At 36.5% G+C, this 17,563-nt stretch overlaps 2 protein-coding genes across 5 annotated transcripts; both read left to right on the top strand.

Moving 5' to 3' along the window:
- Window positions 1-5,372: 5,372 nt before the first annotated feature.
- LOC140829548 (probable pre-mRNA-splicing factor ATP-dependent RNA helicase DEAH2) lies at window positions 5,373-11,170 on the top strand. 4 transcript variants are annotated; one of them, XM_073192850.1, is made up of 8 exons: window positions 5,375-5,661; window positions 6,250-6,670; window positions 7,911-8,113; window positions 8,209-9,293; window positions 9,698-9,823; window positions 9,910-10,148; window positions 10,257-10,375; window positions 10,894-11,170. In XM_073192850.1, the coding sequence occupies exons 2-8, from the start codon at window positions 6,389-6,391 to the stop codon at window positions 11,018-11,020; spliced, it is 2,181 nt and encodes a 726-aa protein (XP_073048951.1). In that variant the 5' UTR covers window positions 5,375-5,661; window positions 6,250-6,388; the 3' UTR covers window positions 11,021-11,170. The 4 variants fall into 4 exon arrangements, with proteins under 4 accessions (XP_073048953.1, XP_073048954.1, XP_073048951.1 ...); XM_073192851.1 differs by lacking the exons at window positions 5,375-5,661; window positions 6,250-6,670 and adding an exon at window positions 7,804-7,826; XM_073192852.1 differs by lacking the exons at window positions 9,910-10,148; window positions 10,257-10,375; window positions 10,894-11,170 and having other exon boundaries at window positions 5,373-5,661; window positions 9,598-9,823.
- Window positions 11,171-12,510: 1,340 nt separating this feature from the next.
- LOC140829547 (F-box/kelch-repeat protein At1g67480-like) lies at window positions 12,511-15,516 on the top strand. The gene is made up of 4 exons (XM_073192848.1): window positions 12,511-12,665; window positions 13,460-13,527; window positions 13,642-14,502; window positions 14,797-15,516. The coding sequence occupies exons 3-4, from the start codon at window positions 13,976-13,978 to the stop codon at window positions 15,422-15,424; spliced, it is 1,155 nt and encodes a 384-aa protein (XP_073048949.1). The 5' UTR covers window positions 12,511-12,665; window positions 13,460-13,527; window positions 13,642-13,975; the 3' UTR covers window positions 15,425-15,516.
- The last annotated feature ends 2,047 nt before the right edge of the window (window positions 15,517-17,563 follow it).

The raw sequence follows: 17,563 nt of genomic DNA, 5'->3' as shown, positions 1-17,563 counted from the left end.
CAATGGATAGATGCAAGAAAACATACCCGGACAGTTGAAAGTAGACGAAGTCATATGCATTGGTCCGAAGAACACCGCTCTGATACCAAATGTGACACCCCTGACCTCTTTAAATAGAATACGCAGCGGAATAAAAATAATTTTCTTTAAAATATGGAAGGAGTTTCAAAATACATTTTCTTTAAACATTTTACAACCAAAATAAATACATGATCATTCAAAAGGTATAATAAAATACAAAACATCATCCCTATGATCATGGCCAAAATCTTCCTTCCAACGGTGTATGCATATGACCCCAATCCACAGTCAACGTCCCGGGCCGCTACTCTGATCTGCATCACATGAAATAACTGGAATGAGAATAAATCTCAGCAAGTGGAACTCTACATAGCAATGATATATAGTATACTCTGTAAAACATGACTTTGAAATCAGAAATACCATCAACTCTGAAACATGAATACTGTAGCAATAACTGTAGCAATAGCATATCAATAATTAGCAATACGATGGTATTTCTCTTTTCTCTGGTTGGATTGATATCAATAGTATCTCTGCTCTGGTGCTAATATCCCTATCGATATAAACCGATAACTCTGAGGGATAAAAGCCTATGGTCGATGATCATCTAATTGCATGCAATTCTCTGGCTATGATTAATCAATCCAATAAAAACATTTGAACTCTGCAACATTTAAAGCCGTCGTTTCACAATCTCATAATATCTCTTGTATTCCCTTTTTAACAATAGTGAGACATACAATGCCTCCAATAGATAATCAATGAAATCAATACATAACAATGGATCAATGGAAGGGAATAACACTTTGAAACCTTTAAAACACAATACATATATCATCATGTGAGCAAAAAGATGAAATTCCACTTACAACCCAATAGAACACCTCAAATAAGCTCTTGGTTCACCACCTACAACAATAATCCATAAATAACACCAACATCAACTCTATATCCAAGAATCCATAACAATAAATCCATAAATCCACAAGAATAACAAACCCAAGTCAACTCTTAACTCAAAACCTTAAAAGAATCGCACCAAAAGCTTACCTAAGCTTCCTAGCACCAAGGAGAACGTCGATCTCAACTCGAATCGTCAAAAAGAAGCTTGGATTGAAGATAGGAAATGAAAGAAATGGTAGAAAACCCTAAGAAATGAGAGGAAATTCGAAAATGAGAGGAATGAAAAGGGTAAAGTGATGGCTAACCACTCCAAAAAGGTATAAATATCTCGCCCATACCTCCACCGTGGGTGTGGCAACACAAGGACCGCGGGTGCGCCAAGCCTACGACCAAAAACCATTTCTGAACCACTGAGACCGCGGGTGCGGTCCTTACATGACCGCGGGTGCGCTCTACCTTCGGACCAAATCTTACTCTGCGCACAGCTTCTACAAAGATCGCCTCAGAAACGCCTCTTCCCGTCCGAATTGGAAAAAGTGGTAAACTACAAAGTTGTAGCTCTATGTCTTATCTTGACTCCCTCAAAATTTCAGATCATTTGGAGGTCTGAGTAAAATGTTATGCTAAATCTCCCAACATGTGTCACTGGAGGAACGTCGAAACACACAACACACTTCGGGACACTTTTGGCTTACCTTCCACAATGATTTGAACAAAACTCAAAATAAGAAAGTTATAGCCTTATGTCTTATCTAACCACTCCAATTGGCCTCACCTCATTTGGATCAATATACCATTTATCATGAATTTAATCGTAACGCCGCTACAATAACACTGCACATCATCTATAACCAACTATACTAAAATCATAAATCGAAACTCTTAACATCCAAACTATACTTAAACTTACCCAAATAGCCAATAATCATACAAAATCTTAAACCATACCGTACACCGGGCTCGACTATTACAGAATGCCCAACTTGCGAAGTAAATGCTCAAATGAGTGTTTTCCCAGTGCTTTTGTAAACAAACCAGCGAGTTGTTCGGAGGTCTTGACATGAGCTGGCTTGGTAATGCCATTATGTATGGCATCTCGTACAAAGTGGCAATCGATCTCGATGTGTTCTGTTCGCTCATGAAACACCAGGTTAGCCGCGATATGTAATGCTACTTGACTGTCACAATATAAATTAATACGAGTCGAATTATCCACATTGAGAGCCAACATAAGCTCTTGCATCCATTTCAGTTCACACGTAGTTGTGGTCATCGAACGATGCTCTGCCTCAGTCGAAGATCGTGATACTATATGTTGTTTCTTAGTCTTACAAGAGATTGGTGAATTCCCAAGAAGAATGAACCATCCAGTCAAAGAACGACATGTGAGCGAGCAACCAGCCCAATCAGAGTCGCACCAAGCATACAAACGCAAATAACTGTCGGATCACAACATAATTCCTTGCCCAGGCTTCCCCTTAACGAACAACACGGAGCGCATCCTCCCAATGTTGTTCTCATGGATGCTGCATGAATTGAGCTAACACATGAACACAATAGGCTAACTCAGGACGTGTAACCGAGAGATAAATAAGTTGTCCCATCAACCATCTGTAAGCTTCAGGATTGTCGAGAGAAGCTCCAGTGACCCATGCGAAGTTATGATTTTGCTCGAGTGGGATAGAGGCAGGCTTTACACCAAGTAATCTGACCTTAGATATAATATCTAATGTGTTTTTACGTTGACAAAAGAAGATACCTTCAGAATTTCTAGCCACTTCGATGCCCAAGAAATATTTCAACATTCCCAAGTCCTTCATATGAAAACATGTGCTCAAGTATTCTTTGAAACTTCTAATGGCTTCATGGTCGTTTCCCGAGACAATAAGATCATCGACATATACGAGAACATGGACTTGGATCTTGTTCTTTCTCAAAGTGAAAAGAGTGTAGTTAGAGTATGATTGGTTGAACCCATAATGCTTCAAAGTAGCGGCCAATTTTGCGAACCATCACCGAAGAGCCTATCGTAATCCGTACAATGACTTATTCAGACGACAAACCATACCTGGTTTCCCCGAATCGAAACCAGGAGGCATACTCATGTACACTTCTTCATTCAAATCCCTATGTAAGAAAGCATTATGTATATCCATTTGATGAATTTCCCAATCTTTAGTCGCTGCCACCGCTAGAAAAGTATGGATTGTAACCATTTTTTCCACTGGTGCAAACATCTCATGATAGTTGATCCCTTTAAGTTGTAGATTGCCCAGAATCACCAGTTGGGCCTTGTAGCGCTCGATAGTGTCATCAGCATTGTATTTGATCTTGTACACCCACTTACAATTGATGGCTCTTTTTTCATGTGGCAAGGGCACTACGGTCCATGTAACATTGTATTCCAAAGCTTGTATTTCTTTCTGCATCGCATCCCTCCATTTCTCATCTTGCACTGCTGTACCAAACGAACTTGGTTCCACACCCCCAGTTACAGCTGCCAAGAAAGCACGATGTACCACAGAAAATTTATCACAGTTCACGTAATGTTCGATATGATAGTGACTACCTGGGGAATGCATGCGATCAGTTGAGCTTGGAGAGGGGTTCAAGGGCGAAGTGGACTTCTGAACTGTGTGCAAGACATAATCGTGTAGGCGAGTGGACTCTCGTCGTTGTCTGTGACCACGCCCCAATGGTTCTTCGGTTTTGTTGACAATATCTTCGTTAGTGCCCTCCTAACTTCTGTTATTTCGATAGTTTGGGGTCCATTAATTTGTTTTCCTGTTAGGTCTCCATTTTCACTAGAATATTTTTCTTGTTCGGTCATCCCTAAGTGCATTTCTTCTTCACCAAAATAACCATCAGTCCTATTGTTGTCGAATATTTCACGTTCATAATATACTCACAATGTTAAAACTCGTATTGATCAAATCATTCTTTGGGCCCTACTTCTTTGGGCCCTACAAATTTTTGTTTCCATGAAATGGGCTTAGAAACATTTCTAATACAGAAGATGAAACAAATATAAATATTCTTCAATGGAAATCTTAGAACAAAAAACTGTAACAATGTGATGCAACATGATCTCATACAGAATAAAAGAAAACCCATATCCCCAAATCATTTCGCTAAAAATCGAATACATGCCCAAATACACAAGCCGAATGAACGGTAATTGAAAAAATAACTGGAGAAAAACTCCAGTCTCATAGTCCATAGACACCAAATAACGATTTCACTAGTTGATCTTCTACCACACCACTGTACCACCAACGAAGAACTGATTTGGGGAAAAATTAAAATAGGGTAATCGATCTTTGGAAGAATGTTATCTGAGCATAGTGAGAATAAAAAGGCTTTTCATTGTGATAAATTTAAAAATAATAAAGTATTTTTTTTTAAGTAAATCAATTATTAAAGCAAAAAAAAAAGATGTGAATTGATGATTTGAACCTGGGTTTACCAGGTACAGAAACTCTTACTTTGTCATGGGGATACATGCTTTTTTAATTTATTGTGACGGGCTTTTTATGTATATATATTCAATTTTTCAAAAATTAATATCAACTAAATTTTTTAAAAAAAATTGGCGGGGCCATGGCCCGCGTTGGCCCTAACATAAATTCTTCTATGTTGAAACCAACAAGTGGTATTAGAGCTTTAGTTTAAATTTTTATAACATTTTATAATATTTAGATTATATGGTTAAATTCATATAATTGAAATAAAATTACTAACAAATTTAAAATGGGTAACAAAAATATTTTCTCAAAATTTCTATCTATTTAACATATTCAGAAAATAAATCCAAACAAAATGAGAAAAAAGTTAAAAAAGCAGTAATCAATTTATCAAAATAAACAAACCAAAATTTTCTCTTAAATTGGTCCGATTGATTGTTATAGTTAATAAATTTGTATGCTATACTAAAAATATGAGATGTATGTAAAATTAATATCAAGTAGAGGGGAGTGGGTCAAAATTTTCTGAGTTCTAGGTAGCTCGATTTCAACTCGTTAAAACATCATACAGTGATAGCATCCCTTCCTCTCCATGGAGATGGCTAATAGCACTACCAATAGATCAATTAAGATGGGATGTTGACGTTGTTTATAATGTGAACTCCAACAGTTTTACGATCATAAGAGTGATACAAAATCATGAAAGACAACCAATGATTGTGATTGAAAAAAAGATCGATAAACCACCATCAGTTGTCTACGCTAAAACTTTGTATGATTGAGGATGAAATCAAAATAACAAAAGAATACCAAATTATATGTTCATGAGATAACTCCGAACTCTTTTCTAGCCGCGCACAGTCATACTCTCGTAAATAAAATATCAGCTATTAAAAAGGTTAACTTGTATAAACGTTACATCTTTCAAAAAAAACAAAATAAAAGAAATTAAGTTACATATATAGACACACACACACACACACACACCAAATCTGAAAGGAAACCCTTCCAAGTCCAAGCAAGCCCTAAAATCTAAATCGATAAGAAAACTCTCTCAAACCTACGCAGTCTCCAAGCGCCGACCACCGGAAGCCATAGCCGCATCATCAACAGAAAATCGCCAGAAAACCCAGCACAATCTGCTGGTTTTTGCACCCTTCAAGCTTTGGGGTTTCACTTTGTTTTTGAGTTTTTCCCTAGTCCCATCTCCCGACGAATTATATGGAACGTGTATAAGTTTGTTTTTTACTGATCCTCGGGCCTCTGAATGGTAAAATCTCAACGCTCCTCTATTTTTCTACAATTGTTTTGTTTCGATGGTTTTTATTGATTAAAATTGTTTAAACTTTTTATGTCAGATTTCAAGGGCATGAATGCATGTGAAGTATTATAGTGTCTTCGTAGATCGAGTTTAGAACACGGGAATGCAACAAGTCCACATAATATTTTTAAAAAAACTCGATTTATATCAAAGGGCAATGCAACAAATCAATTTTAAATTTATTTTTTAATTTTATTTCAAGACGAGAAGATGAACAATTCAAATTTAGAGCCCTCACAACTCTTACCTAAACCCACGCTACCGTCCCCTTCAGGGTTTAACAGTAAATCCAAAACCCAAACCAGAAACTTGCTGTTGGGTTTCAGTTTCCAGAAGCATAAACACTTCTTCAAAAAAGGTTTAGAGCGTTGTAGACAATTAAGTCGCTAGATTTTCATTAGTGAAGTTCAAGTCCTGTTATTTTCTTTTTTAATCATTGAAAATTAAAGGTTTGTAGTAGGTATTAATTTGTCTAAACTTACTTTATAACTCTTATGAATAACTGCATCGCAAAACGTGACCAATCTATCCCTTCAGGTTTTTGTCCCTACTGGGGCATCAGTCAGGCAGTCAGTCAAACGTTGCATCAGTTTATTCAGTTCCCAGCTTTATCTATTGATTTGAGGTAGAAAGATATATTGATATAGTCGTGTAATTGGAGAAGATCACTAGGTAGATGGGAACAGAGAGGAAAAGGAAGGTAAGCCTGTTTGACGTGGTGGACGAGGCATCGGTGTCGGTTAAGATATCCAGAGCCAATGGAAACGATGGCATGGCTGCTTCTGCTTCGACAATTAACCGATGGAATGGAAGGGCTTTCTCTCAGAGATATTTTGAGATTCTGGATAAGAGGAAGTCCCTCCCCGTTTGGCATCAGAAAGATGAGTTCTTTCAGGCGCTTAAAGCTAATCAAGCCCTAATTCTTGTTGGGGAAACTGGCAGTGGCAAAACCACTCAGGTCAGTGTTCGTACATGTAATTATCCTTAACCACTTTCTCTGTCACGAGTTATGGCATCTGGAAAATTAAGTAGATGGTAATAGTCAATAGTCAAAATCGATTACCAGAAAGAGGTGAGGAAGGACTCCTTGTTTGCCGTGGTGCCTTGTGATGTCTGATCAACTTAAGTCGATATTTTTTCGAGAACTTAAGTCAATATTTTTTTCATTATATTAAAGATTGCTTTTTTCCTCCATCTTTTGTAGGGACACATAAGTTTCTTTTGTGACTTAGTCTTGCATTTTCCTCTTTTTCTCTCTTACCCTTGTACTGCAATAGACTAAATTTGATGATGAACTTGAGGGGCCTCCCGGTTAGGGATGTAAATGAACCGAACTGTTCGCGAGCTTTTTCGGATCTCGGCTCGTTAAAAAGCTCGTTCGGGCTCGTTCGTTAAGCTTATCGAGCCGAGCCCGAGCCTTATTTTGGGCTCGACAATTTTGTGGAGCCGAGTTTGAGATTAATGATGTTCGGCTCGTTAGCTTGTGAACATGTTCGATAATAGGTTCGTGAGCTCAAAATTGAGCTCGGCTCGTTTAGCTGGCTCGTGAGCTCGAGCTCGGCTCGTTTAGGTAGGTCGTGAGCTCGAATTTGAGATAATTAATGAGTTATAATATTAAAATAATTATGTATGATAAATAATAATAAATTAAAAATTAAAAATTATATTAAAAATGTGAATGTTATGGTTTGGAGTTGGATTCGGAGCAGAAACGAGCTCGCTTAACGAGCTTGTTTAACAAGCCGAACCCGAGCCAGGCTCATTAAACAAGATAAACGAGCCATTAACGAGCCGAGCTCGAGCCGAGCCGAGCCCAAGCTTCATAACTTCCGAACGAGCCGAGCCCGAGCTTCAAACCAAAGGCTCGTAACGAGCCCGAGCCCGAGCCGAGCAAATAGTTTAACGAGCCGAGCCCGAGCCTGATATTGTTCGGCTCGTTTACATTCCTACTTCCGGTGTAGTGTTTGCTTGCTTCAAATTCGTAATTTCAGCTTGACATCTTTATTGTGTTAGGTGTTAAGTCTTACGCTTACGCATATTGCATCCACACACACTCATTTTTATGCTGGACAAGAGCCCTTGCCATTTGCTTGCGTTGAGCACACCCTTTTGTGGTACTACATTTGAACGTTCAGAAAGCTATCCTTTTATTTATTTTATTGTTTGAGCTTCGTGATTGAATTTGTTTCTCTTTGCAGATTCCTCAGTTTGTTCTGGAGGCTATAGAGATGGAGTCCCCAGATAAGCGCAAGAAGTTCATGGTTGGATGCACCCAACCTCGGAGAGTGGCTGCAATGTCTGTTTCAAGAAGAGTGGCCGAAGAGATGGATGTGACTATTGGGGAGGAGGTTGGTTATAGTATTCGTTTTGAAGACTGCAGCAGTGCTAGAACAGTTTTGAAGTAAGTTTTTTTCATCTAAATACGTCATTGCTTCTTATTCTATTGTCCTTTTTATTGCCATGTCTTTATCATGATATATGTTTTTTATTTGTTAGATACTTAACAGATGGTATGCTTCTGAGAGAAGCCATGACTGATCCACTCTTGGAGAGATACAAAGTGATCATACTTGATGAGGCTCATGAGAGAACTTTGGCAACAGATGTTCTTTTTGGACTTCTGAAGGAAGTGTTGAAAAATAGGCCTGACTTGAAGCTAGTAGTCATGAGTGCTACGCTTGAGGCTGAAAAATTTCAGGGTTATTTTCATGGTGCACCACTAATGAAAGTGCCGGGAAGGCTTCATCCAGTTGAGATTTTTTACACACAGGATCCTGAAAGAGATTACCTGGAAGCCGCTATTAAGACTGTCATTCAGATACACACTTTTGAAGGTCCTGGGGATATACTTGTGTTTTTAACTGGAGAAGAGGAAATTGAAGATGCTTGTCGCAAGATGACTAAAGAAATAGCCAACATTGGAGATCATGTTGGACCAGTTAAAATAGTACCACTATACTCCACCCTTCCTCCAGCTATGCAGCAGAAGATTTTTGAATCTGCACCACCCCCAGTGGTGGAGGGTGGTCCACCAGGAAGGAAGATTGTCGTGTCCACAAATATTGCCGAAACCTCTTTAACTATTGATGGTATAGTTTATGTTATAGATCCAGGGTTTGCAAAACAGAAGGTATATAACCCACGGATTCGTGTTGAGTCTCTCTTGGTTTCACCTATATCAAAGGCTAGTGCTCATCAGCGTTCAGGGCGTGCTGGTAGAACTCAACCAGGCAAGTGTTTCAGGCTCTACACTGAAAAAAGTTTCAATAATGATCTTGTGGCGCAGACATATCCAGAGATACTGCGGTCAAACCTTGCAAATACAGTACTCACATTGAAGAAACTGGGAATAGACGATTTGGTCCATTTTGATTTTATGGACCCACCCGCTCCAGAGACACTGATGAGAGCACTGGAGGTCTTGAATTACTTAGGGGCCCTTGATGATGATGGGAATTTGACCAAGTTAGGTGAAATCATGAGTGAACTTCCATTAGATCCTCAAATGGCAAAAATGCTAGTTGTCAGCCCAGAATTCAATTGTTCAAACGAGATTCTTTCAGTATCTGCTATGCTTTCAGGTATTCAATGTTGCTATTGTGGTCTTAGTCATGGGTGTTGTCCCCATTATAATAGATCCCCTTGGTCGATCTGGTCCTTCACTATTCGTGGAGTTAATGCTCAGTTCGCTTTTTTGCATAGAAGTACATCTGTGCATTGTAGTCTTAAATATGTTACTCCATACATGACTGCAGATGCACTCGTGTATGTGGTTGATATTTGAGTGTCTGCTTAGGGTGTCATCAGCATGTCTTGTCTGGGTTTCATGCCTCCATAGGCATGTGCCAAAGATTTCTAAGTAAATGCTGATGCAGATAGTTGCAGTTTCTCAGTATTCTCTCATGAAGCAAATGGTATCTTCTCGCCTCTATGCATCTGCTGACCTTCCATGGGCCTCGTCTGTGATTATCAATTTTTTCTCTAGTACCCAATTGCTTTGTCCGGCCTAGGGAGGCGCAAAAGGCTGCAGATGAAGCAAAAGCCCGGTTCGGTCACATCGATGGGGATCACCTCACTCTGTTGAATGTGTATCATGCATACAAGCAAAACAGTGAGTAGACGTGATTTGTTTTTCATTTTTTTCCTCGGGTCTTCTTTCCCTATTGGTGCTAATATTGCCGACTGAATGATCTGCAGAGGAAGATCCACAATGGTGCTATGAGAATTTTGTCAATCATAGGGCTCTTAAATCTGCGGACAATGTTAGACAACAGCTAGCTCGCATAATGGCTAGGTTCAATCTGAAGTTATGCAGCACGGATTTTAATAGTCGTGATTACTATGTGAATATTAGGAAGGCTATGCTAGCTGGATATTTCATGCAAGTTGCCCATTTGGAGCGCACAGGCCACTATCTGACAGTAAAAGATAATCAAGTATTTTCTCATGACTGTTATTTTGTTCTTGGAATGGGCTATATGTAGTACATTCCCCAACAATATACATTCCTGTTATATGCCTGATGTTATTTGCTTTACTTGCAGGTTGTACATTTGCACCCGTCAAATTGCCTGGACCATAAGCCAGAGTGGGTTATCTACAACGAATACGTTCTGACAAGCAGGAATTTTATCCGTACTGTAACGGATGTGCGTGGTGAATGGTCGGTTAATCCACCATATCATTTGACTTGTTTGTTGTATGATATACCTCAATACAATAAGAAAAAAGTTCTCTTTTGACGATGGGAATGGCCTCATTTTAAAAAATTGGTCCAAAAAATACACTGTATAGTTCATGTGGTTTTCAGCATTTCCACGTGGTTATGTATATGCTTATGCTGTTTGTTTTCTTTTTGGTTAAAGCTCCTTGCTATTGGCTGAATTTTTTTATCCATGGCATTACTCCATGAGCTAGCTGAATAATCTTATGCTACTGCTGGAATTAAATAATGGTTTGCCCCTGTTTTACGACTTTTGAAGAGTCTGTTTTGTAATCCTGCGTTCGGATTGTACCTTTAGCTGCATGTTATTGTGATGACCAGGTTGAGGTTGATTTTCAGAATGGTGGTTTTTGTTTATAACGATTATTTGATAAGTGATTTTGGGTTTAGATTATTTATTTTACTTGTAGAATCAGGTGGAATGATGGTCTTTTCCCTGTGGTGTTAAATGATTGCAGGTTGATTGACATTGCTCCCCACTATTATGATTTGAGTAATTTCCCGAATTGTGAGGCGAAGCGGCAACTGGAGAAGTTATATAAGAAGCGGGAGAACTCGAGGGAGGAGGGCAAGAATAGGAAGTGATGAATTCAGTTGTTAGCATTTTAGCCCAATGCGTCTGAGTTGATACTTGATTGTGCTTTCAATTTTTAAGATAAAAATCATTCAGAGTTATTAATCATTGTGTATTTTGATTTCTATTAGCATTAATCTGGTTTATTAATTCTCACTCGACAGACCGACTGACTGACTGAATGCAATCAGTTTTGTTAGTGAGCTACTATGTGTGGGTGGGTGTACTTGCATTGTTTAACTGTGAATAGAGGACGTCAACGTTGCATGATAGATAATTCTCATCTTAAAAAAAAAAAAAAAAAAAAAAACGAAGACGAAAAAGGTGGAAAAAGCAGACTAGTATAAAAGATCGATGGGTTTAGTTGCACTGAGACCAAATTTGGAAACGAAATTAATCTGATGGGAATGCCTTTTGTGATTGGTTGGATTTGGACAACATTTTGATCGATTGTAATATTAATAAAACAAATATGTTTGTTAAATAATGGGTTGGCCTCTTCATTTCTATATACGATATAGCAATCTGTTTTAAAGATATTTTGTTTGCTGGTAACCACGCAATTTTATGCGATGAAGTTGTAGGTTTCGGTCACTTTGTGGCCCTTCGTTAACTAAAAACAAATTTGCCTCTATATTGGATTTGTGGTCACATTAGCAAAAGACACATATACGACTAGGACTTGGTATTTTTCTTTTTAAAAAAAATAATAAACACTTCTTAAATATATACTTGGATTTGAATCTTTAAGTTTTTAATATAATAAATCATACATTTCATTAGCTTTTATTGCGTGCAATGTATAAGTCAACTAATCTTAAAACAAAATTCAGTCATGCATCAATTATATATAGAGCAGGTCTTTTATGAGACAGTTTCACGAATCTTTATTTATGAGACGGATGAAACATACCGATATTTACAATAAAAATTAATACTCTTAGCATAAAAAGTAATATTTTTTTTATGGATGACTCAAATAAGAGATCCGTCTCATAAAATACGACACAAATTTTTACTATATATAATTATTACATCACATTTTAGGTTCAAATGTTTGGTATCTCTGACAAGCGAAGGATTGACAATTTCTCCTGTATTAGCTGTGGTTTGGTTCATTTATTGCAAGCCAATCGTAATCCTTATTCTCATCATAAAACTCTGATTATGACAGAGAATGAATCTCTCCTAGTTGATGTGATATCTTAAGTGGTATTGCGGTCATTTTTGACAAATTTTATGGGTAATATTATATCTAAACCAAACCAAACATCATATATATCTATTTTAAAACATAATATTAATAATCATATACTTTAATCATTATTATAAATATCTTATCATAGACGTCAGTTATATATATTTAAATACATGAGTTTGAAGTCAATGATTTCAAATTTACAATAACATATTAATTAGTCAATGTCTATTTAAAATTAAACAGTAGATAGAATAAGTAGATATTGGTGAAGAATGAAAATTGTGTATATTGTCTTCTCAGGATTAGCGTTCCCTCACATTTCCTATATTTTCGCCCCTCTTTGACTGAATCCTTATCCAATCTCCCCCTTTTCTTTGTTATTATTTATTCCCCATTTCTAGCGTTATCGCTCTTCACTAGTGCCTCTGCTTCCTCCAAAGTTTCCAATTTCGCAGGTAAATTTTCCCTTTTCCTTTTATTTAATCGATCAATCCATCTGTATCTGTTCTTTTTGGATGTCTCTTACTCGAGTTAATTCTTTATGATTTTGTAATGTTAGTCTCTTTTCGTTTTAATCTACGAATGCTTTTGCTGTAGCGATTTTACTCATTTAATGAATATGACTGATTCCTTCCATAGCATTTGTTAAGTATGTCTCGAACAATTGTGAGTTTTAAGCTGTTTATTTCCGCTTTTACGATCCAACTTCTTATGCTAAGTGAATGATTATTTTGATCTTGATTGCTTTTTCTCCATTCTGCATCCGTTTACGTTTATAAGCATCATTTTACCACCTTTTCTTATCGTGCTATTATTAGCATACTTTCAGCTAATAGTGGGTAAGGTAATTTTAGAGTTCTCATATCGTCACCTTTTTTTTTCTTTCTTCTTTTATTGCTGAAAGGTAATTTTGGATGTTTGTGGTGGATTTTGCGTGTGGAGTTAGTTGAGCTAAATAGTTCTCTCTTCCGAAGCTCGACTTAAGCACGTATGGATTTGTTGATTTATAAATATCAAGTTGGTGGCATATTCATGACTTCATGTCATTAACTTTTGTTCATTGGTGCTTTGAATCATTAGAGATGCAGCAGCAGAATTTGACTAGTCATATCTCAAGCACATCTTGATTTCTGATTTCAGGAGTCCTTGGTTTTTAAAAACCATAGTTCTCTTGATAGTTGAATCTCTAGATTAACAGTTGAATCATTTTCTAAATCTCAAAGGATTTCTTTTGCACGACATCCATCAGGTTATCAATTGCTACTAAGAAATGGAAGTGACTGGGGGTTAAAACTCGTCAGGTTATGGCCTTGTCAGGTATTATTTTGTTTCCTTATCGACTATTCTTGGATCTGGTATATGATATTTTCATTAGATTTTTTATTTTATTTCTTGAAATTATTTTATCTTAATATGTGCTGGAAACTATAGGTACTCAGGAAATGTGCAAGAAGAAATATATATCAACAGAATTGATATTGGCCACCTGCCTAGTTTGTTCAAAGAAGTTGGAACATAGAAGGACCACTGAAATTGGAATGGAATTTGAATCTTATTGGATGAAGCATAAAAGATCGGCATTAGCAGATCATGAGATCCATTTCGCTACGACTTTCTTGCCTTGGTCTCATAAAATTCACATCACTGAGGGATTTCATGAATTTATTTAATTGGTATCCAAAAATCGTTTAGTTGCTTTTATGCTTGTCTTCAAAGACATTTGGTTAAGTGTGGTGTCAAACTCCTGTAGTCTGTGACTTGAAGAATGTCAGGCCCTTTTTCCGTGAAGAGAATAAAAGAATCAGATATGTGTTTCTCCCATTTGGCCCATAAAGGTACTCCGGATGCTAAAAGTGATTCCATCTTAAATAATTTGAAGGTTTCCGATGATTGTCATAATCCCATCTTACCTGGATTGCCTGATGATGTCTCTAAGCACTGCCTTGCTCTTGTTCCTCGATCTAATTTTCCCTCCATGGGTGCTGTGTGCAAGCAATGGAGGTCCTTTATCAAAAGCAAAGAGTTCATCACCGTCAGAAAACTAGCTGGGATGCTTGAGGAATGGCTTTACATCCTTGCTGTGGATGCAAAGGGAAAAGAGAGCCACTGGGAGGTTCTGGATTGTTACGGACGCAAACATCATCAACTCCCACAAATGCCTGGTCCTATCTTAGCAGGCTTTGGCGTGGTGGTTCTCAATGGAAAGCTTCTTGTTATTGCTGGGTACTCTGTGGTTGATGGAACTCAATCTGTTCTAGCAGATGTTCATCAATATGATTCTTGCCTCAACAGGTATAACATAATTTGTCACTCTTCCATTTCCCCACTGGTTCCTGTTAACGTCTGTTTGCTCAAACAGCCTAATATGCTCATCCGAATATGTGCAAATTAATGTGGTTTATATAAATTCAGCATGGATTCATGCATCAATAGATTTATGTTATGTATTTCCTGAGTTGGCTCTCCATCAACAACTTATTTGACATATTTTTCCCTCTCAAATTAAAGAAAATTTTGAATTGTATATACCTATGTCCGAGGCCAAAATCTTTGGATCATCCATAACCAAATTTCTGACTCTTGCAGCTGGAGCAAATTAGCTAGCATGAATGTAGCGCGGTATGACTTTGGTTGTGCTGAGGTGAATGGTGCAGTCTATGTGGTTGGAGGATGTGGGAAGGATGGAGACTCTCTCTCATGTGTTGAGATTTATGACCCCGATACAGACAAGTGGACTGTGATAGAGAGTATGAGGCGACCGAGGTGGGGATGTTTTGCCTGTGGCTTCGAGGGTAAGCTCTATGTTATGGGAGGTAGGTCGAGTTTCACCATTGGAAACTCGAGGTTTGTTGATGTCTATAGCCCTGAGAGGCACACATGGTGCCAGATAAAAAATGGCTGTGTTATGGTTACTGCTCATGCAGTACTAGGAAAGAAGCTGTATTGCATGGAATGGAAAAACGAACGTAGACTTGCTATATTTAACCCTGCGGACAACTCATGGAAGATGGTTCCTGTTCCTGTGGCAGGAAGCACGAGTATTGGGTTCCGATTTGGAATATTGGATGGAAAGCTTTTGTTATTTTCGCTGCAGGAGTATCCTGGTTACCATACTTTGTTATACGATCCAAATGCCGCCCCAGGATCTGAATGGCAGATATCGGAGATAAAGCCATTGGGGTCGTGCTTATGCAGTGTCACAATCAAGGCTTGAGCTGCGTGTTGAAATCAAATTTCGTTGTCTGCTATTGAATTATTGATTGTCAGTGTTCGGTCAATGCAAGAAACATGTACTTTGTTTTGGGATCTGATCTGGTTTTTGAAAAACTTGGAAATTGTAGTGTAATTCACGACTTTGTCTTGTTGGATGTGTAATGTGTCAATGGTTGGTAATTAATAATATTTCTACTCGATTCATTCAATGTTACTGACACCATCAGTATACACTTACCCAATTTCGAAACCCTGTTCTGGAGCATCGCCAAACACTAGTCGTTCGGCGTGGACACCAAATTCAATCCCTTAATTTCCTTCACAGGATTAACTTGTAGTACGTATTATAACTTAATATTTTTGCTACAATCAAATTGCAATTTTACCACGGAGCATAAGAGTACAATAGATAAAGATGGCGAATACGAGCAATTGAAAAAAATAATTTAATTTTAAAAAATAAAAATAGAAACTATTTTTCGCTAATTTTTAAAAACTTTCTTAAATAAAACGCATGTCGATTAATTTTTTGGCTAATAATCACTGTCATATATCAAAATTTTAGATTGTGTTAGTAAGACAATGACATGATGTTTATCGTGTTTAATGTATTGATGTCGGCCACCAACATTAATGCATATTTAATTCTTTAATTTTTGAGAAGCAATATATTATTATTTTTACATGTGATAAAAAAAATATTTTTAAATCATATTCAATAAAATAAATGATAAATACTTTTTAAAAAACTCAGTAATTTCGTCTAAACGTTTAGGAATAACCAACTCATAGGGAGGTTGGAGTATCTATCACATGAGGGACTGTAACGAATCCGGGGATTTGGAGTTACGAAGGTGTGGAAGGGGCAAATATTGTATTTTCTGGCTTATGCGTTCTTGCATTGGGTTTATTGGGATCTAGAATAATTTTGTGATGAACGTACAGGAAAACCTTCTTTGGATTTGCACATTCACAAACAATTTTGTGACATGACACGTGTTTGACAAATTTGAATGATAACTTTATCCAAATGGTTGTGATTTTATTTACAAAATTTCTTCATAATACACACAACAGCCTATTATTCCGAAAGAAAAATGACACATGTGATCAACTGATCATAAGTAAATTATATATGTATAAATCAGAAAAGTTATTTAATTAACATTTATTATATGTATTCCAAAACAATGTCAATAAATTTTATAAGGTGTCTTCTAATAAGATGGTTACTTTCTTTAGAATTGGTTTAATCATTTCCATTACAGAAAATTTTATACTATCATGTATTCGTGAACTTTGTAATATAGAAGAAAATTATCACATTAGTAATACGTAATAATTAAAATTTTGTACAAACAGATGAATAATATTTTTTACTTCTCGATCATAAAAAACATATTTCAAAGTGTCTTGTTGTTCTCGTTGTTTCCATATGTAGGTAGTTCATAACAACGAACAAATCTAAATTTAAACGAACATTACATCTTGGAGAATCAGTTCATAATTCAATTTTGGAGTAGATAAATTTAATAAGATAAATAAAATAAAATTGGTTTCTAATATAATATGCAATATTGCATTTTTTATAATTTTAAATTCAAATAAGACATCTCAAAGGGACAAAAATTATACATTGGATGCTTTTGACACAATTATATCATACATTAACTTTTTCAAATTATGGAAATCTCGAATTACATGCATTGGGTGTCAAACATTTTTTTATTATTAAGGGTAATATATATGTTTATTGTCCATTTGAAACTCTTTTGAATCTATCTCTTTTAATTTTTTTGAGTTCTCTTATTTGAATTTTTAAGAAGACAATTCAAGATATACAATATACATATGATTTTGGAAGAAAATTACAACGCATTAGTTCTTTCAAATTAAGATAATTTCTAAATAATATGTATTTGAGATAAAAAAAAATTATGATTATTAAATGGTAAATTAATGTTCATTGAAAACCTTGGTATTGTGATAACTTTTAACACTCAACTATTTTTATTTTTAGAAAAACTAAATAAACTAATTAAATATTGTATTTCTTTTTAGTAAGTAATTTGGGCAGTAAATTACTTAAAATAGAAAATTTTATTTTTGAATGATTTAACTCATGTGTAATACTGAACAT

The sequence above is a fragment of the Primulina eburnea genome, chromosome 4 (genome assembly GCF_022965805.1).
Source record: "Primulina eburnea isolate SZY01 chromosome 4, ASM2296580v1, whole genome shotgun sequence".
Classification (NCBI taxonomy): domain Eukaryota; kingdom Viridiplantae; phylum Streptophyta; class Magnoliopsida; order Lamiales; family Gesneriaceae; genus Primulina; species Primulina eburnea.
This window is presented reverse-complemented; position numbering and strand designations above follow the sequence as displayed.

Coding starts and splice junctions, on each gene's coding strand:
- LOC140829548 (XM_073192850.1), top strand. CDS start 6,389: ATGGGAACAGAGAGGAAAAGGAAGGTAAGCCTGTTTGACGTGGTGGAC. Junction 6,671..7,910: donor GCAGTGGCAAAACCACTCAG/GTCAGTGTTCGT, acceptor TTCTCTTTGCAG/ATTCCTCAGTTTGTTCTGGA. Junction 10,376..10,893: donor ACGGATGTGCGTGGTGAATG/GTCGGTTAATCC, acceptor AAATGATTGCAG/GTTGATTGACATTGCTCCCC.
- LOC140829547 (XM_073192848.1), top strand. CDS start 13,976: ATGTCAGGCCCTTTTTCCGTGAAGAGAATAAAAGAATCAGATATGTGT. Junction 14,503..14,796: donor TATGATTCTTGCCTCAACAG/GTATAACATAAT, acceptor TGACTCTTGCAG/CTGGAGCAAATTAGCTAGCA.